At 45.4% G+C, this 20,125-nt stretch overlaps 5 protein-coding genes across 8 annotated transcripts in view; 1 reads left to right on the plus strand and 4 right to left on the minus strand.

Moving 5' to 3' along the window:
• Positions 1-3,015, minus strand: part of tspan34b (tetraspanin 34b) — a 4,025-nt gene extending 1,010 nt beyond the window's left edge. The window contains exons 1-3 of the mRNA XM_019893463.1: positions 2,533-3,015; positions 592-674; positions 23-296 (exon numbers count right to left, since the gene is read on the minus strand). Coding sequence (XP_019749022.1) covers positions 23-296; positions 592-648 — 331 coding nt within the window. The 5' untranslated portion in view covers positions 649-674; positions 2,533-3,015. The remainder of the gene's footprint in view (positions 1-22; positions 297-591; positions 675-2,532) is intronic.
• A 121-nt stretch (positions 3,016-3,136) lies between these two features.
• znf653 (zinc finger protein 653) lies at positions 3,137-8,703 on the minus strand. Of its 2 annotated transcripts, XM_019893514.1 has the most exons (11): positions 8,265-8,703; positions 8,030-8,079; positions 7,542-7,856; positions 6,950-7,455; positions 6,337-6,508; positions 5,861-5,933; positions 5,645-5,756; positions 5,439-5,553; positions 5,223-5,322; positions 4,761-4,833; positions 3,137-4,526 (listed from the first exon to the last, which is right to left on the minus strand). In XM_019893514.1, exons 1-11 carry the CDS (start codon positions 8,588-8,590, stop codon positions 4,422-4,424), a joined length of 1,947 nt encoding a protein of 648 aa, XP_019749073.1. In that variant the 5' UTR covers positions 8,591-8,703; the 3' UTR covers positions 3,137-4,421. The 2 variants fall into 2 exon arrangements, with proteins under 2 accessions (XP_019749073.1, XP_019749074.1); XM_019893515.1 differs by lacking the exons at positions 4,761-4,833; positions 5,861-5,933 and adding an exon at positions 6,045-6,117 and having other exon boundaries at positions 3,137-4,599.
• Positions 8,704-8,787: 84 nt separating this feature from the next.
• swsap1 (SWIM-type zinc finger 7 associated protein 1) lies at positions 8,788-10,046 on the plus strand. The gene is made up of 2 exons (XM_019893519.1): positions 8,788-9,160; positions 9,476-10,046. The coding sequence occupies exons 1-2, from the start codon at positions 8,891-8,893 to the stop codon at positions 10,019-10,021; spliced, it is 816 nt and encodes a 271-aa protein (XP_019749078.1). The 5' UTR covers positions 8,788-8,890; the 3' UTR covers positions 10,022-10,046.
• A 260-nt stretch (positions 10,047-10,306) lies between these two features.
• Positions 10,307-14,245, minus strand: epor (erythropoietin receptor). Of its 3 annotated transcripts, none has more exons than XM_019893518.1 (9): positions 14,106-14,245; positions 13,424-13,539; positions 13,149-13,284; positions 12,801-12,964; positions 12,280-12,431; positions 12,039-12,195; positions 11,646-11,733; positions 11,449-11,536; positions 10,307-11,237 (listed from the first exon to the last, which is right to left on the minus strand). In XM_019893518.1, the coding sequence occupies exons 2-9, from the start codon at positions 13,524-13,526 to the stop codon at positions 10,830-10,832; spliced, it is 1,296 nt and encodes a 431-aa protein (XP_019749077.1). In that variant the 5' UTR covers positions 13,527-13,539; positions 14,106-14,245; the 3' UTR covers positions 10,307-10,829. The 3 variants fall into 3 exon arrangements, with proteins under 3 accessions (XP_019749077.1, XP_019749076.1, XP_019749075.1); XM_019893517.1 differs by lacking the exon at positions 14,106-14,245 and adding an exon at positions 13,619-14,065; XM_019893516.1 differs by lacking the exon at positions 14,106-14,245 and having other exon boundaries at positions 13,424-14,065.
• Positions 14,246-16,304: 2,059 nt separating this feature from the next.
• The window catches only part of rab3db (RAB3D, member RAS oncogene family, b), a 7,602-nt gene continuing 3,781 nt past the window's right edge, over positions 16,305-20,125 (minus strand). The window contains exons 3-6 of the mRNA XM_019893464.1: positions 18,020-18,039; positions 17,793-17,911; positions 17,116-17,240; positions 16,305-17,020 (exon numbers count right to left, since the gene is read on the minus strand). Of these exons, the coding sequence (XP_019749023.1) occupies positions 16,833-17,020; positions 17,116-17,240; positions 17,793-17,911; positions 18,020-18,039 (452 nt within the window). The 3' untranslated portion in view covers positions 16,305-16,832. The remainder of the gene's footprint in view (positions 17,021-17,115; positions 17,241-17,792; positions 17,912-18,019; positions 18,040-20,125) is intronic.

A 20,125-nucleotide genomic window follows, 5' to 3' on the forward strand; every position in this document is an offset into this window, starting at 1 on the left:
ATCCGGCTACGTTATCAGGCGCACACAAATTCAGCAACATTCCCTGAAAGTGAGTTGGCAACATGGATGCGACCGCCTACCAGCAGCAGCATGCACTTGCTCTCTCGGATGGCCCCGCAGCATCCCAGAAAACCAATGATGACGAGAAGCACTCCGACAGCGATCAGCAGGTAGCCCACGTTGAGCACCTGGCCGAGCTCCGCGGGGGCGTTTTCAATCATGCCCAGGAAGCCCAGGATGGAGCCGCTGTCCACCTTCACCCAGATGCCAACACCCAGGATGACTGCACCCGCCAACTGGGGGACAGTTACATGGAATAAGAATGCTAGCTATCCATCTAGCTAGCCAGCTAGCTAGATGGATACCTACCTACCTACTGATATATGCAGATATGTGTGTGTGGGTTTGTGTGTGTACAGTGAAGTAAATAGCAGTTTGATTTGAATAAAATAATATTGCCCACATCTTATAGTTATCCAATGATTATTTGTGGCACAGGTACATGTTGGGCTGCCTTCACGAGGCGGTTGGCAATAGCTAAGAGTCCATAGGGAGTATTTCACATTTAAAGTATCAAAAGCATCAACTTACAAAGATAATACCATTGAAAACAAACATCATAAACTTGAGGAATCCAAAGCATCCCATTTTGGTTGGCGGCCGTTGTGTTCAACCTGTAGAAAGAAAGAAGCAACGCACAAGTGGGTTGGCCAGCCATCACAATAACGGGTTTGCTGTTCACTTTTCGCAACAACTTTAAAGATATTTCCCCTTTCAAAAGAACACTAATGTGATACTGTATTGTTAGTATTCATATTTTTGATGGTTTACACGTCACATTCAGCACTTGAAAGCTCTTTTAAATGCGAGCACTGAACAAGGGTGTGGCACCTGCTGGTTTTTTTCCACCATCCTTTATGAACATAACCTTTGCTACTTCAAACATCATGCATTTCAATTCATCCACATGACATTGAACAAACACATATCATCTTACGAGCATTTGTCTGGCGGCTTTGTCCGCTTTCAAATCAAACCGAGGAGGAAACGTACCTCCTGAATTTCGGGAAAAGTCTTTTTGAAAAATGAGTGACCTAAACTTGATCAATATTCATGTAGAGCAAGTGGTTCGTGTTCGATTTATGCTGTATCAAAAACAAAAAAAAAAATTAATAATGCAAAGGCTACAGCAATGAGTTTTTAAACTGTTATGATCATGTCGTGTTACTTAAAACAAGTGCAATTACTAAACGCTTTCTTTTAAAAAACAATTTAAGAAGTTTGATTTGATTGTTTTGAACCGGAATAGCTTTCTGTACACAATCGCTTAAAAGAGATTAAAAATATGAACACATTGGAGTTACTTGAAATCCCTTTCAGTGAACGCAAAGAATCCCATTTTTTTTTTCAATTTTATTTCATGGCTGGGATGTGCTACGTTGCCACATTGGACGGAAAGGATTTGGGAGTGTTTTGAAAAGGCGACATTTCAACAAACCAAAAAAATTCTTTCTAGATCTTTTTTCATCCTATGCTGACATCCCATCTAGTCCTCAGTGGTACAAAGGCGGTTACAGGAGGACCTCTCGTAAGCACGCGAAGCGTTATGCGTGATGCGCGGTGACCTCCCGGAGGAGCCTTTGCGTTGTGTCAGACAACGTGTGAAGTGTGATTCTTGCCGACAATGACAAAAGGCAAACCCCTCTCTATGTGTGCGATCTTCTTACTATAACTGCCCCCTCACTCATTGTCGGTGCGCGGAGCATTTCTCAGCTCAGCGAGCCCGCCGGCCCACGTCAAGTTAATCATCCATTTGAGGGTCAGAGGTCAAGTTGCCTTGACTCCCCTGTACAATTTTACTCCTCTTCCTCATGGAGTCAGGCCGCGTGGAATGGCAATTCAATGCAAATGAAAGCCGTACCCGCATGCAAATGTTCCGATGCGACCCTGTTCAAACTGCATCCAACCTCAACGAGCGGTTTCAAAAGGGGATGTTGAGAGAAATACTTGCTTGAGGCCAAAGCATACCTGTCAACTCATACGGTTTAGCCATAGTTCATACGGATTTTGTGGTGAATCTAACGTATATGGCCGTATCGCACAAATCATACGAAAATTTCCGTTTTTTTTTGTTTTTTCCCCCCCTAACAGTTAGTTCCGTTTGCTTTTGCCCAGAATGGTGCGAGTCTACTCGAATGCTTTCATTTCCGGTAACTTTCCAGTAAATCACGTGGTTCCTAGTTGAAAACAGCAGAGTATTCATTCCATACTCCGGTAGTGTACAAGCAAGTTCTACAAGGAAACAAATATATCATTCATATTTCGTGGGTTTTTTTCTGCCGTTATTTTGACATATAAAATGCTTTGGTATGTTATAAGGATTTTTTGCTCTTTATAAGGATTTTTTTGGTAGTTCATACAGGTTGGCGCTCCGAAAAGTTGACAGGTATGACAAAGGATGGTTTCACGGGTGGCGGATTGAACAAAGCAACAAAAAGGAACACAATTCAAGTGATTTCAAGTCCTGCTTACCTCTGAGAGAAAAAAAAACTCTGAGCTTGGGTCACCTACAGGCAATCTTCTTCCTTGACTCCAGTGATGGAATAGCTTGGGAGAAGACAGTGAAGCTAAATGCTCTTAAAAAGACAAACGAACAACAAATTCAACAAAAAAAAAAAAACCCTTCCAATTTGCCACCTGTGGCTCTGTTACATCGGTAAGAGCTTTTGTTGCTTTTCACCCGCTATTTTCAAGCAGCCAGTTGATTTGTAAGTCGTACAGAACCAAAGAGGGAGGGGGAGGGAGGCGTGACTAACACATCACCATGGAGCCGGACTGGTGCTTGCTACCCCTGGGGGAGGAGGCGCTCGGATCACCTGGGTGGAAACTTGAGTTGGGAAGAGTCATTTTGAAAACAAAGATTTTTAAGGCGCCAATGGAAGGCTTTCACTCTTTGGCCAGACTTGAGCTCTATTTTGTATTTCCTCGCTCGTCTCGGTGTGATATTAAAATTGGGTTGATAGTTTGATGTATACTTGTGTAATTCGTGGATGAATGTCGTCACGGTGTGATATTAAAATTGGGTTGATGAACTGAAACCTTGGCGCGTGTGATAAATAGGCAAAGAACACAGAAATCAGGGCAAATTCTTTTTAACAGCACTGAATTCTTAAACAAGCAAGTGCCAGTGTTCATCATGAAACATTATATGACGCACCGTGTTTGCTAGTTTGATGTATACTTGTGTAATTCGTGGATGAATAATGAAAACAAATGTGGACGTGGGGTCTCAAGAGTGCAACGCGCTTCATACTCGGGCAACATATTTCACTTGCACGATGACTTCAAGAACTGACTCAACCGAAAATGATATCAATGATTAATAGTTGAGGGAAACGAATGCATTTCATTGCTCATCATCGATTTGACATGTTGAAGTTGTTGACGAGTGGGGTGGGCGCCGTGAGCAACACACGCAGGCAGTATTCCCAGTAGCCTCTTGAAAGCTATGCCTAGCGAAAGGTTGGGTATCAGTCACCGCATGACTACGTGCCGTGGCTTTTGTCCACACCCACACTTGATCACAAACACTCGAGGCGAGCACTTTACGCAAGTGGGCCCGTTGCACACTATTAAGCACCGATGCTCGGCAAATGTCATTTGGTGAAAGAATGGTTTCTGTGTGAATGGAGGCCACGGATTTTAATGATTCATCAGCGGAGAGGCCTGTCAGGGACGAAAAAGTGCATTTGCTTAGGAAAGAAAACACACCGTCCAGTCGGCTTGGAACAGTGACACAAGGAGACACCGTTATTTCCTGAGAAAGCGTTACACGACGTTTACTTGTGAACAAAGATGAAAGTAAATCCATCACAAATGTCCCTTTGCTTGGGCAATAACGGAGGCATTTGGTGGAATGACACCTGCGTTCAAGGTGGTTTTATCAAAACTAAGTGCAAAGTAGTTCCCCGCATCTTTGACAAAGTTTCCTCATCATTAGAAACATGACCTTAAGTGACGTCAATCCTGGCGAAACATACAAGGGTCCATTGCTATTTTCTGCGTGAGAAGTGCAAAAATGCCAGTTGCGCTTCTTTTTATGTCAATGTATTTTATAAATATTAACAAATAGTAAAAAAAAACATAACTTCAGACTTGGAAGTAGAAGGAACCTTTTTTTCACAACATTAGGTGTTTTATAATCATGTTGCCATATGTTAAAAAAATAAGAATAAATTAAGCTGAAGGGGGCTGGGGGGGGGGGCTTACATTAAGGGTAGTTTAAAAAAAACATTTGGAAGAGCTTCAATTTCTGGGCCCGGCGGGTTGCAATTTGCTGTGACCTGCACAGCTGTTGAAGTGAACGTCACAAACAAATACTTGCTCAAGAGTCCTCTTGCTTTGTCGCCAGATTGAAGATCTCAGGAGGAGAGCTTCTCTGGGTGGCTCTTCAACTTGTGAAATTTAACACTGTCCAACTTCTCAAAGCGTTTGTCGCAGAACTCGCAGGTGTAGTTGTAGTGGGCCTCCGGGGTGTGTTTCTTCATGTGCCAGTTAAGGGACGCACGCTGACGACACTGGTAGCCGCAGATTTCGCATCTGACCGGCGAGGATGGCGGAGAAAAAAAAAAAAAAAAAAACGGAAAGCAAAAAGATGCAGTTGAATATCGACCTCATGCGCGTGTCCCTCAAACTGCACTGAGGGGGAAAACACGGCGGAATGAGGCAAAGGTTTACAGTGCTGCGCCTCCATAGTGGGCCTCCGGGGTGTGTTTCTTCATGTGCCAGTTAAGGGACGCACGCTGACGACACTGGTAGCCGCAGATTTCGCATCTGATCGGCGAGGATGGCGGAAAAAAAAAACATAAAAAAAAAAACGGAAAGCAAAAAGATGCAGTTGACGGATCGTGAGAATGAGAAGGTACTTCAACCGTGCTGTTACTTGCATTTCAACCTAAATCAGGCTAAATCACCCATTTTTAAATTGCACAGCCACTTTTGCAGATGCACATATGCTTAGATTTTATATTTCACTCTGTACTGTGTACAGTTTTTTTTTTTTGTGCATGCAAATATTTGTTTAGTTTTTCTACTTTCTCCTTTCCATAATTTTTGCTGCTGTAAATTGCGAATTTCTCCATTGTGAGAAAAATAAATGTTTTGCCGCTGGTGATAATTCATGTGTTTGTGTCAGAGATGAAAGAGTAACAGAAACATCTTACTGTAAAGGTGTTTCTCCCGTGTGAGTCCGTCGGTGAACTTCCAGGTGATTCTTGCGCTTAAACGATTTCCCACACGTCTCACAGATGAAATCCCGCACCCCTACAGAGAAATGGCCCCTTTTTAATTGTGAGCAATTTGATCTTCGAGAAAAAGAAAACAAGTGGATGCTTTACTAATCCCGATGACAATGAACAAGAGCGTCTTTTTGAGTCCACCTGAGTGGATGATCATGTGGCGATGGAGGTGGTTGGACAGGTAGAATTTTTTTCCACAGCCTGGGTGAGGGCAAACTTTGGTCCTGCCTTTCCTGTGAACTAGGTTCACATGATTCTACACACACACACACACACACACACACAAAAAAAAAAGTGTTGACATGAAAAGCGGAAACGTGAAATCGGAATGAAATGGGTTGTCTCACCTGGAAGCTGCTCACGGCGACGTACACTTGACTGCAGCCCTCGTACGGGCAATGGAACATCTTGAGCATCCCGTCAGCCTCAACAACTGGGCCTCGCCTGCTTCTCTTTGATCTAGCGTGACAACGATGACAAAAAAAAATATGCTTTTGTTTCATTCTTACATCAATTATTCTGCAGATTCATTGATTGATCGATTTTCATTCCAACCAACAAACCTGCCCAGACTCCTCTGCAACTCGTGGTCCGGAGCGTCAACAGTGGGTTCTAGCGGGTGCTTGTCACTTAATTCTGTCGACAGGAGATGCAAATTGGAGCCCTCCTGGGGAATGTGCTTTCGTTTCATTCTTACATCAATTATTCTGCAGATTTATTGATTGATTTACATTCCAACCAACAAACCTGCCCAGATTCCTCTGCAACTCGTGGTGCGGAGCGTCAACAGTGGGTTCTAGCAGCTGCTTGTCACTTAATTCTGTAGACAGGAGATGCAAATTGGAGCCCTCCTGGGGAATGGTACCTGAATACACGGCAAGTCTGGCAAGATGTAAAATCCTGACCTGCCCTCGCGCTTTTGTTACTGAGGTTGCTGTTTGTCCTACTTTACAATATCAACTGTTTGGTGGCACTTGATCACTTCTCATTGGAAATAGCAGAAGACAACAGGTCGGATCGACTTTTCTGAGTAACACACCTGTCATGCGGTCTTCGTCCTCTGTTGCTTGGAGTTTTGATTCAGGCTCTTGGTGGTAGGGGATGTCCCTGATGACAGCGCAGGTGTCTTGCGTCGCATTCCCAGCGCCCACGCTGAGCTGAATTCCGTCCGACGCGAGAGCCTCATAGCTGGGGCCAGTTATGATAATTAGCTGTGACCAAAAAATGAAGGACACTCTTATCCTGATTCAACAAGAGAGCGGACTCCGATTTCAAGCAGCTCATATGTTCCAGACTCACCCACTATTGATGACATTTTGCACTGGAAGGAGATATAAATTTGTCTTTTGTGTTTTAAACATGATGCTCAAGTAAAGTCAATCAATCCATCAAGACATGAATGTGCGAACGCGCATTTAAGAGGCGGGGCCGACAGCGGCTCCTGCGTGAGTTTGCTCGTTGTGTTTGCGTTTTACTCCCCTCCCAGCGTTCGATAACGGCTGAAAAGTACATCAACAAATGTGGCTCTCCCAAGTCAGGGTATGACTGTACAGTCACCAGGTATGTTTTAAAAAGGGAAAATAGCACAGTAACAGAGGTCCCGCTCTTCTCATGATTGAAAAAGTGGAATACACGCACACACTCATACTGACCTGTGAGCCTTCTAAAGGCGTCTGTTGGTTAGGAATCTCGCAGTTCGTTACCACCGTCCGCAAAACGTGTGGGTCAAAAAGCTGCCCTTTCTCTTGTGCCCGAACGGGAGATGAGACCAACAGCTCTGGATGGGAGGGTGGGACCGAATCGCCTAAGTCCTCATCCACGTTACCCGGTTTTTCAGCAAAAGATGTTCCCACAATGACACACTCATAATCACACCCAATTTCGGGTTCTTGCGCTTCACCAGGCTCCTCGGTCGCACTTCCATCTTGGCTTCGCCGAGCGTCCTCGATCTCCTCTTCCGAGGTGAGGGGGTGAAAGATCGGCTCAGGGGAGCCACGTGGTCGCTCCAGTACCATCTCCCACACAGGCGGGACAGTCAGGGAGACATCATCGGAGGAGCTCTCCACACTTGCATGCGGTGTTACGGCTTCTTCGCCATGTTCCAGCTCGTTTGCGGTTGTGTGCTGAACCTCAGAAAGCACTGTTGTTTCTCCTAAATCTTGAAAGCAGATAAGAAACGAAAAAAATGAATGGACAAGAAATTCATCAATTTGGTCAGTCACGAACCACATTTTCAATGTGCACCTTTTAACAGACAATTTGCTTTTCTCTTCCGGCTTGATAACCTTTTCGGCACCACTAAGTCTCTTTTTGCAGCATTTTCACCATCGCCGTTTTCTCCGTTTTCTCTCTCCTCCTGCTCAGAGTCACTCGTCTCACTCAGGGGGAAGAAAAGGTGTTGCACAAAGGAATGGTCGGAGTCACATTGCCAGATGGCGGCAGTCGACAAGTTGGGCTGGGGCTCCAGAGCCCTGAGTTGGGGCTCATGAGGGCAGGAACGCAAGTGCTCCTGGTACCAACACACCAGACTATGGAGACTCGACTCACGCTCCCTCTTAACTGGCAAAAGACAGGTCAAAGACACAGAAGAGTCAAAGGTTTTGAAAATAGCAGCCTGCTTGAGTTTTCAAATGCCACCTTGTTCACGTGGGCGCCGGATGCCAACCGTCCTGTTTCCAAGCCTCTCTCATCATGTCAAACTCTCACATACCGTAATGCTGACTAGAACTCACCTTTTCTCTCAGGCGCTGAATCCAATGTCCCCTCTAGGGTAATGGTTTTCCTGAAATATGTAAGAATGGAAAATGTATTTTGATAAATGGATGGCCTTCTTTATATTGTTCGCATCTTAGAAAAAGGCTAAGTAAGTGCATGTTTGGCATAACAGGAGTGGGTTACTTGTGCAGTGCATAGGATCTTATATGTGGAGAAAAACAAAGGTATCCGATAAACTGCAGGGAAGCTTACTTTGAGTGCTTCTGTTGATATTTCTCTCCAAATGTGGAATGAAGCACGATTAAATACGCTGCCAGCCCAGCATCACTCAGACTTGTGCGCCTTCGGAGCTCACTCCAGAGCTTGTGCGACTCCCCCAAGTAAACCCTCCGAATGTCGTATTTCTTTCGGGATTCAAGACGTCGCTGTGCTCGGTCTGACTCCGTCAGCCTGGGTCTCCCTCTGCATCGCCTTAATACACCTTTCCCTCGGTCCCCAGCCGGCTCAAGTACAAGTGGAACCTCCAATTCTGTCAGGTTATTCGCCATCTTGACGACAACAGCTGATGCCGTTAACATCCGGAAGTTGTGCTGGTCTTAACCGGAAGTGCTTAAGAAACACTGCCGTTTGTGTTGTAAAACGGCCGCGTTAAAAACGCATTTACCTTACCGGCATCTACGGCGTTCTTAAATCTCATTCAGTAACTTAATATGGACGAAATCAAAGAAAATCGCAGCACAGTCAACACAAGAAAAATGACGTGTGAAGCTGTTGTTTCCACACGGACCGCAAAGACACGCGCGCCAGAGTGCATCATGTAAATAGACGCACGAAACGTCAGAGCGACTTTGGAGTCAACTTCTGGTAGAGCGTCGGTCATGACAGACGTTTTAACGCATATGTTCACAAACTTTATGTCACGGGCGGACTCATCGAAGGATCTCAAGGTGATTCCTCCAGCACCGGCACAATGCGGCGTCCTTGTAGTCGGAGAGCAAAATCTCGGACGCTCCGTGTTGCTTCTCGCGGCTGTTACGGCTGCGTGTCGGCTGAGCGTAAAGGTGGTGTTCTTCGCTCAAACGCAAATCCAAAGCCTGCCAGTGTCTTTGCAGAAATGTGTTCCAAGTCTGAGCCCGGAAAGTCTAAAGGTACCATCTGAAATAAAATACTGTAAACAAAGGTACACTTTCTTCTTACCAAGCAGTACGTACAACTCGTGTAAAAAGAAAGAGAAAACGACTTTTAAAAGCAGAAGTAGTGATCAACTCCTGTTCTTAAGTAAAAATAAAGAGCTGAGATTCCATCATTTAATTTAGTAAATAAGTACAACCAAAAACAACTGACGACCTTAAAAAAGAATTCATTTCTCCATGTTTTTATTTTTAGTCAAAAAACTATGACCTTGCAACATGTCCTTACCAGCAGCTCAATTATGCTAATTCCTTTCTTCATTTTTTTGCAAGCAAATCAAATTCTGCTATCCGAGGACATTGGAGGAGTTGCTCCAGCAAGTGGCAGGCCTTCATGAATCCACCAACACCTTTCCCGTCCCTCCATCACTGATCATCGTTGACAGACTGGAGGACTTTCTGCGCGGACCCGCGGATGAAAGCCACGGCGTTGAGCAGTCCCGCGCTGCACACCTCTCAGCGTTGTTGTGCGACACTGCGACTTTTCTCACTGGCCTCCTTGAGCAGCAGACCTCGAGCCCCGCCCCCTGTCGCGTTATCGCCTCTTATAAGCCAAAAGAGCAAAGCGGAGAATTCTCTGTCTCGGATCAAGTTCTCGATACTTTGGACCGCTACTTTCAAGTACGATGTACTCTGGACCAAGACAGAAGCTACAAAGCTGCAGCGGCCGGGCTGCAGGAGGTGTGGCACATTTATTTTTCAGGAACCGGTATCACCCTTGACCCTTGCGCCGAAGACACTGAGGTCAAGCCGGGTTTGGCACAGGAGTGGCAGTTGTCAATATATCCTGATGGTTTCATGGAGTTTCAGTTAGTTTGAGCACATCTGCCAATTAGGGATGAACTGAAACCACAAAAAAGTTCACCAGAGGCAAGAAGTGGAAAACTTTAACTGCTAGAAAGGAGACCCGAAACACATGGACATTAATACAAGGCATCCTAAAAAGATGAACGTAACATTTGGCCATGTCAATGCATAACAGGCTAATAAGCAGTTTTTGAAAGCAAATGATTTGCAACAGAACATGTCTTATTTGTAGGAAGACATTTTAACACAATGGGTTAGTCTACTTTACATCACCTCAAAATGTGTTTTTTTTTCCCCTTTACAAATAATGCTCTTGTCTTGTCAGTTACGTATTCGATCAACATGTACAGCATCTACCCGAACGACAAATTAAAGCTGAAATGTTGACATATTGCCTCATAGTCATCTTTTAATGTCAAACCCAAATGTTTTCATTGTACAGCAAAAAGATGTGAACTGGCCTCATCGGTCTGGACTTTTGGAGGGGTGTGTCGAAGGCCGTAGTTTGGACAGCACCGATCTAGAGGGATGCCAGATTGAGACGCCATCCGGAATGCTCGTGTTTAGTGAAAGCGGCGACATGGAGAACAAGCATTTGTAAGGACTTGTAAGAGATCACAAAGACTTTGCTCATTCCTGGAGCAGGTCCTTCGATTTTCATCCTTTGGATGCTGCCGGCGAGAAGGGTGACGATCCAAGTAGCTTTGGGCCCGTCTCAGTTCCCATCCTTGAGCAGGCATATGAAGAACGTGCTCGATTGATGGAGCTGGACCCCATCGTGAACGTGCGTTGGGTGCTGAAGCTGTATGACAGACCCAGCTCAGTGAACTTCAGACAGCATTGTCTTTTTCAAGGCCAAAAGCGCTTCGATGGGCAAAGACGCCCCATGGGTGCGAGCGACTTGGCCGTGGTTGTTGCCGGTCAGCGTGACGTAAGTATCCTGAGACTCCAGTGGGGAAGACTGGGTGCAAGGAAGCGGGCGCTGGTTCTGCACCCTGAGGCTTTCCATCAGCCAGTGATTGTGGGGTATTTTTCTCAGCGCCAAATCCACATCCTCGTCCGCGTGTCGGAGCGCGGGAGCGCCGGACATTTTGGGCGGTAGAGGTGGTGGGGGGTATGGGGGGTCCAGGCTTAGCTCTGAGAGAACCTCCAGAGAAGTGGGGTATTCCTCACTGTAAAACGATGCCGGGCTCGACCACAAGCCCCCGTTCGTATGTTTCAACCACTCCTGTGCAAGGACAAAAGCGATGGAATGAAGATTGCGTTGACTCTTTGAGGACACGCGCGTGCTCCACAGGGGTCCCGCTGCTCAGCAAGCCCCTTTGGATTCAACGCAACCTTGTGATTTGGGCTCACGAGTACAGTACATGATCAAAATGTAGCTCAAATCCTGCCCTTTGTACTTACGCTGCGCTATTCTTGTCAGAATCGTTTCTTACCTGAAAATCTCCACCGTGATCAGTGAAAAGGCCTTGAAACTTGCTATCGGGGGTTGGGATAGCCGGCCAAATCTTCCTTCTCAGAAACCTGGCAAGGACAGGTAAAATAGTTGCCCCTTTTTCTTAGCAACTGAGACTGGTCACACTTTTTTTTTCTGTTTTTTTTTTTTTTTTTGTGATATAAGGAAAATCCTGACCTGCGATTGGACACGAGCACAGTGAAAGACAGCACCATGAGGATGAAAGCCATGGTGAAGATGAGGAAGACAATGAGTAGGTTGAATTCTGTCATCGGAAAACCACAAAAGAGCTCAGTGTGCCACAATTGAAATAAGAGTTAACTCAATCGAGAAAGTCCAAATATAGGAACAGAAACGTGCCGTTCTACCAAGCTTCAAACAACATCGAGCCACATGAATGAACATGCTGCTCAATGTTGTCGCCGACTGATATGTGCAATTCGTTCGGGGATGAGTGGCACTGCACTAACGACAAGGCACTCTTAAAAATGTTTCTTTTTTTGTATATCATCAGCGCCAAAATACGCTTGTGAACCCGGAATGACACAATTTGTGTGAATAAATGCAGACCTGCAGGCGCTGTCTCCATGAACACCGGCTCACTCCACATACTCCAGAAGCCATTATAGCTAATTCCATCCAGTTTGACCCGAACCCGCACCTTGTACTTCGTGCCTGGCTGTAGGCCCCTTAAAATCATCCTGGAACTGGCTCGTACTACCTCTACCTGCAAAACCAGCGGTCAGATCAATCACAACCCCCACACCCCATAAAAAAAAAAAACAAACATAAACAATAACAGAATCCATACCTGCACCTCACGACTGCCAGCCATCGCATAGGAGACCTCGTACATCAAGCTGTCGTCCATGTGTCTAAGGGGAGGAGGTATCCAGCTGACATTGAGCTGACCCTGTTGACCCGTGGCACTCACGCTCACGTTAGCGAGTGGGTCCAGCAGAACTGTCGGATAAAGCACAGGATTTGGAGCGTGATTCACGTCAAGACGTTTCACGCTACTCGTCACGTGACGCACATTCAGGAGAAAAAGGCCCGCGATCATCTTCCAGTGATTGACGACCTTATACAAAAAACGTGTTTGCTTTTCCATCGGCAAAGAGTCAAGTGGAAGCTACGTAAACCGTCCAAACGTCACTGCTTACGTCAACATTGACCCAAGAGCGCCTGCGCTATTAATAATCATAATAATGCTCCATTAGCAACTCCTCGGCAACTCGGCATCGCATCGATTCGACTCATATGTGGTATATCACAGTCGGGGACCTGCAATCAGCAAACGCTTACATCTTTCGGACATAAAAGTTGACTTACAAAAAAGTTCGACCAGAAGGCTTCGATTGTGGATCAGCCTTCCTTCTCGACGAATTTGAATGTCCATGAGCTCAAACATCGACGCTTGATTCAGGTGGCAGATGAACAGCTTCTTCGCCCCTTGCGAATGGACCGTCAGTGGGCATTTGCTGCTATTTTCTTTTCTGTTAGAGACACAATAAACAATTGCGCTCAGAGTTCACACCGGTGAGCAAGTACAATGCACACAGTTGAAAGTTGAAAATGTTGTTTCATCTTCACCAAGATTTGCATGACAGCATTTGTAGTCACAGAAACACGACCACTAATCGCGAGTTCCCTATTCGCCATCGCATGACACGTACTTACCGGTAGGCGTATGTGAAGGAATACTGATCCGCAGAGCCGGCCCTCTCCTCATCTTCCTCCCAGAAGCAGGTGAAGTCCTTTTTGCTGTCTGTAAAGCATTTGGGGGTTTCCGGCTCCTTTTCCAGCACAAGAGAGACTGTCCAGGCGATGTTTGGGGTGCAGCACAAGAGGGTGAGCATCATGAGGGGGGGGGGGGGGGGAACAGTTTGGTCAGTCATCTGTCTTGAGCAGATTCCCGTGATGGACCTCGAAGTTGATTGAAGGGTCAGGCCTACCTTTGCTCTGGAAATCTGGCGCGCCTGGGACACCGGAAGCCGCCCTCATGGCGCACGCAATGCTCGAAAGTGCCAACAATCGCCTCAGGTGATCACATGTCATCCTCCCGTCTTCTCTGTGAACAAAAAGACCGGCGCCGTCTTGCTGTGCACAAACATGAGAACAAGGTGAAACACGCCAGCGCGCATCCGCACCACTTCTGTCCCCAGCGGGGGGGCTTGTCCCGTTTTGGCTTCAGATACCAGGGAGAGCACAACACGGTTAAAAGGCTGCGCCGAGCTGATAAGATGCGCGCCGAGCTGTTTACTTGCTCCTAAAAGCAGCAAAGATGACAAAGAGGAGGGGCAAAATCACATGCCCCAAACTTTTTCACTCCCTTGTTGGCAGGCGGGAATCGGACACCGAAGGTTAACGTATGTTTGCTTTGAGCTCTGGGCTCCACTATGTGACCCGAGTCTGCAGACCTCAGAGCCCTCCAGGGTTTATACAGTAACCCATGAGCATTTCTCTCATGTCATCAGGACCGTAGGCCTGGTTTGGTTTGGTGCGGAAGAACTTCCAAGCCCTGACCCGAGATGACACCTTTGAAAAGAAACTCAACTTATAAGATACTGGAGCTGTGTAGGCAGACAGACCGAAAGATGTGCTCTCAGGACTGGAATGAAACAACACACTATTTACCTGAAGAGGCAGACAGAAACGGTTTCTTATCATTCTTCTGCACTCTTGTTGTCTTCGCTTGACCACCGTTATCGCAGCGGCAGATGTGGCTGTTTCTTAACCCTGATAGGTAGCCGAGGGGGGAACTCTCGACCAATCCTCGCTTCTTCTTCGATGCAACCGCGCGCTTCCTTACATCATTTGAAAGAGGCACGGCAACCGTATTATTTTTGCATCTGTGCGGATGCAAAGAAAAGATGCTTTTCACATGCGTGGCAATCCTCAGGGATGGAAATGAAATTCGAGCCGGTCTCGAAACTGCAGGCGGCGCAGAGGAAATGGGGAGAGGAAAAGGAAGGTGTGGAAATCGGCATGTGTGGTTTTGCTGGTTCTTGAGATAAAACAAGAAAAATGGATGCACGAGGGTGAAAGTTGTACACTACTTGCTCACCACACAGGTTAACAGCTAAGGTGAATGTGCACATGTCAAAAAATCCTTCAATTCTATGACGGCGGAGTTGTCTCTCAGCAGTATTATATTTCCTCACGCCTTTCAAAAATTCTCCAACTCTGTCAGGTGTGAGGATCTCTTATTCTCATCACTACACATTCTTTCCTTTTTTTTTTTTTAAGTAGATTTTATTTTTGCTCCATGTATACAGCGGTGGTTGTTTTCAAGTGCTCTATAAATACAGTCCAGTTGAGTTGACTTAAACACTGAAACCGTTGTAAGAAAATGGCTCATACCAGAGAAAGAAAAAAAAAAGTATGAGCTCAGCACATCAGGGTCATACATGCCATTCCTTTAAAACCATCGAAGAACGATGTGATACAAACGTCGCCTTGTACGTTAGCCTCCTTACGCCATCGTTGGACCAAAGCCATTCGCGTGCATCGGCAGCCTGATGTGGCTGAAAGATATTTTTCAGCGACACTCACTGACCAGAGAGATAACCGACGACGACAAGCGCTTGCGCAAGGAACAATTCATCAATTGTCAAACACGGCGCTGCGATGACTGACTAAACCAGAGTGTCTTGCTTTCACTTGCTGACAGATGAACAGCCATGTTTAACAGCGAAAACAAATGGTTTTGGGACCACACGCGCGCGCGCGCGCGCACACACACACACACACACACACACAATGATTTATAACGCATCATTCAGCGGTAGGTGACTGTCACAAGTGTATAACGACTTCCTCACAGGCATCAACAGCCTCTTTGCTGCATTCTCCTGCGATTTAGACTGGAGAAAATATCCCAAGAACCAAAAGCAAAGGGTACAAAATGAATTAATCTGACAGATGCTTCAACGACGTGACAATGACATGAAGAAACTTTTACCTCCAATTAGCTAAAAAAAGAAATAAACAAACAAACAAAGAAAAGAATCCACACAACAGTGACTTTTTAGGCATGAGTCTGCAAGGCACAGTGAATGCCGTTGTACTTTTTCATCTTTGGCACAATGTCCCGATGGAACAATACACTGGCTTTTTTTTTTTTTGAAAGGGGAAGTCAAGTCCAACATTTTCTGTACAATAATTTGTTTACTGCGGTCCCACGAGTTGAATCACGGTATTCTGATTAACATTGCGTTTGTAGGATATGAATTAAGCAGCAAATTCCACTTGGTTTCGATCCATCTCAGGGTCGGCCATTTTGCTACTTGCTGTTCACAAAAAAATGACATCACAGTTACTCAGGGCTCAGGTAACGGCCAATCACGGCTCAGCTTGCAAACGTCAAATGATGTGCCGTGATTGGTTTGTGGAATGTAGTAGAAAAATCCATCAGCGAAGAAATCAGTCTGTATTCGAATTTGGCACGCTTAGCGAGTGACAACGCAAGATGGCCACCGGTGACTTCGGTTCGTGCTACGACGAGTCGGAGAATTACAGGCTGTTCTTAAAGGGCCGTGCCTTAGGCACTATGATGTCATTATCAGTCCACAGCAAGTGGCAGAACAGGTCAAAACAGCAGCCTCAAAATATTGATTTTGAAATAAATAAATAAATAAATAATCAATCTAGAGATGGTAACTTTGAACAAATCATATTGTAAGATCTAAATTTAGAATATTTGATGTGTACATTTGGAGAAAGGGGATGAATCATTTCCGACATGGAACATTTTCTCATCATGTAAAAACGAATTAATAATCTTATCGTCTGCCACATTCCTATGATTTCCATCACAAAGATACCATACAAAAATAGACTTGAACTCTTTATAATTTTGGAAATGGTAGTGATTCAGGAGCTGAATAGTTCCTGCACGGCATCACGTTGAGGCGTTTCTAATACATGAGGTCGCCTATTTAGCTAAATTACAAACAGACTCAACACCCCCCCCCCACACACACACAAATCCAAGAATAAAAATGCTAGATAAAAATTGAGCTATATCAGCACTGCAATAACATATGCAGATATCTCATTACATTTTATATGTAATTATATCAAGATTACCACGGAACTTTAATATTTAAGTGGGCCAAAGTGCTCGATGATGGTTGCAGAGTTGGCTTCAAAAGAAAGTGAGCCGCGAGGCCTTGTCTGAGGAGGAAAGAGGGACTAACAGTCACGAGGATTATCTCAACTTTCTGCCTATTGTGTTGGGCGTAGCTACAGTGAATGCAGGATGAGGAGCAGCGATTCCCAGAGTTGAGGCACAGAGATATAGATTAGCAGTACTGTGTGTGTGTGTGTGCTCACACGCGCACACGCATGCGAGCGGGCGGTTTAGCAAGCGCAGCTGCCTTGGCTGTCGGAAGACGAGTCTTTCAGGCCCTGGTTCCTGTGGTTGGGCAGTATGCTCATGTCTCCCTCCATGCTCTCGTTCATCTTGTCACAGATGACATCCACGAGGCGCTCAAACACCTGCTTGACATTGATGTTGTCCTTCGCGCTGGCTTCGAAGAACTGGAAACCTGATGGCGAGAGATGCGGCAGTGTTGATTTACAATGTGCAAAAATGCCGGATGGATTCGTAACACAGATTCCCAACTGAGAAGTTTTTCCGCACCGAGGTCCTCCGCCAGACGCTGGCCGTCTTCGGTTGGTATGAGCCTGTCATCCTCTAGGTCACACTTGTTACCAATTAGGATCACCTGAGCGTTGTCCCACGAGTATGTCTTAATCTGTGTAGCCCTGCAAAACAGATGACACATGACAAACACCAACATATGCATTTATGCGAGATTGATAGAGAGCTAGAAAGCTAGCTAGCTAGCTAGTTTGATAGATAGATAGCTAGATAGAAAGCTACCTAGCTAGGTAGCTAGCTCGATAGCTGGCTCGATAGCTAGCTCGATAGATAGATAGATAGATAGATAGATAGATAGATAGATAGATAGATAGAGAGCTAGCTTGTTCGTAAGATAGAGAGCGAGCTAGAATAGAAACCGGAAGGCACAGAATTGTGCGAACAGATTGACTGAACTGGACCTATCAAAGAACACACCCATCGACATCCAGTGTAGAAGTAAATGAAGTAGGACGCTTCAGGAAAATCAGTTTTTATTTATTCAACTCAAAATACGGGAAGCACGGTGGTTACTGGACAGCGCTTAGCGCTTCAGCCGCACAGTCAAGAGATTCTGGGTTTGAATCTCGTCTCCAAAGCGCATTCAACCATGACGACCTGACCCGAGTGTTTACGTGAAATGGTATAACATGATTAATATACACGCAAAAACCTACCAGTCCTGAACTGCATTGAAGGACTCCTGGTTGGTGATGTCATACATGAGCAAGAAGCCCATGGCGCCTCTGTAGTAGGCTGTGGTGATGGTCCGATAGCGCTCTTGTCCTGCTGTGTCCTGCATTTAAACACACATTGAGAGAACATGTCAATACACAGAATCCCGTATACTTGCGTAAAAATGTAGTTTGTTGTAGTTTGCAAAATTTTACTGTATCGTATTGACATCAGGCTCCAATAATGCAGCTGCGGGGTCAAAAAATACCATACGATAAAACATCTTAGTATGTATGCAGTGATGCAAAGGATTAGTACTTTTTTTTTAGTTTATCTACCCATGCTACGAAGTGTTACTTTTTTTAAAGGCATATTTTTGTACAGTCCCTCACAATAGTAGGAGGAATGATGTTTATTCAGATCTATATAAATTAAGATGTATATTTGAATTTCAGTCATTAAAACAAACGTCAATCTTTTCTCACCACAAGAGGGTGCTATTGTTCACATTATCAGCGTGGTTGTATTTCTGTGCCCCCGTCAGAAGTACCGGCCAGGTACTGCAAGCGGGGTGATTTCCAGCCAGGGTTCAGTGTACCTTGAGCGATCATCAGTGGTTCGAGGGAAAAATATAATCTATCAAATTTACATTTATTCACACATCTATATCGGTGAGCTGGCAGAAAGTACGATGTATCGGCGTGTCCAACAAGCCACTTGTTGCCATTCCTACAACAGAATAAACCATGGCTTCCTTTGAGAGTAAATTGAGATGAGATAATCACTATTTCAGTATTTTTGAAGTCAGGAGTTAATGTTGCAGTTCTACCTGGTTTTGTTGGTGCTTATGGGAAATCAAGATCAACGGGAGAGATGGAGCAGGAGTTGGTCGCTTTGGTAACGGCTTTCATTTACATCAGGGTCGTGTCCGTTTGTGTTCGTTTGATGGACGCAGTGAAGAGGAGAGTGTTGTCTGGGTAACCGTGAGGGCAGTCGGGGTTATGAATGCTCAAACCCAAAGTAGCCCTTTCAGGGACAGCGGTCACAACAGTGAACAGCTTATCATGTTACAGGTCATCATTATTGGTCCACGAAAGAGTTAAAAAAGTGGCCAATAAGTTTACATAAGAAAAACAAATCCATTCGTCAAATGAATGGAAACTGTTGCCTCACATTTGGGGAGCTGTACAGATGATTTTTATGGTACTCGTAAACATATTGTTTGGTATACAATCGGTGGACACACAGCGGGATGCATCGCCGTCATCCACAGCCTGTGCATGTGCAGTTTGCACTCTTGTGAGTGAAAGGTGTGTATTTGCGCAGCAGTCAGAACACACCACTCCATGCCTAAGTAAAGGGATGAAAACATTGTGTGCGCACAGCGTGTACATGTGCTTGTACAGTGTACGCGTATCCCGGTGCGAGGGCCATGTGGTGCATTATCAGTCACGCCTGTTTCCATGATGCACAAAGGGGAGCCTGGCAACTGGCAGGGAGGGATCAGAAAAAAAAAAACTGTAAAATATCTTTCGGATGGTGGGCAGTGGGAACTATCCTGAATTTGATGGTCAGTGGGTTGATGATTAACACAAAATGTGGACGCTCACAAGAGAGGGCGCCTATTTAGACACGTCGTCGACGCCCTTGAAATACACGCTGCTCTGGCACCGCAGTAGATCTTCGTTTTGTCTCCACCATATGCTGATAGGGAACTTCCTCAGCTTCCTGAACTTATAAAATACCGGTCTGTGTGCCATTAAACCGACGAAACAGGACCGGGCAGACAAGTAAGGCCACATTCTGAAAAAAAAAAATCTTCCTATGAACACACGATGCAGCCATTTTGGGAGAATTCTTCGCATGTGTCACATCATTGAACAAAACATCATGTTCAAGGAAGTGAGTGTGTGTTTTGGCGTGGGCTCATTGGCTGGCTCGCGTTGCAGTGGCTCACGCTTTATTAGTTGAAGTGAATCACTTGTTTGATCAGTCTTATCAATGTAAATCAACAGAGTGGTGAGGATCATAACGCTCCTGAAATTGACACCGAGATGGAATTTATCATGAGGTGTGCCAAAAGTGTGGTCGTTTCTTTTCAAGAAGTCCGACAATGTGTTGGACTCAAAATGCACCCAGGGGCAAGAATGAGGAGGGCCGCGACAGAATTTGACATGACATTGGTTCATATTAATAGATTTGGTTGGTATTAGATGCCCGATAAGTGTGTAGCCTCAGAATGACTCTGTAACACCTCAAGCGCTTGCGCAATTTCGAGGGGTAAGTCGTAGAGGATGTTGGCTTTCCACGTCGCTATCTGACTTAAAATATGGTG

This window comes from Hippocampus comes, unplaced genomic scaffold (genome assembly GCF_001891065.2).
Source record: "Hippocampus comes isolate QL1 unplaced genomic scaffold, H_comes_QL1_v1.1 scaffold23, whole genome shotgun sequence".
Lineage (NCBI taxonomy): Eukaryota > Metazoa > Chordata > Actinopteri > Syngnathiformes > Syngnathidae > Hippocampus > Hippocampus comes.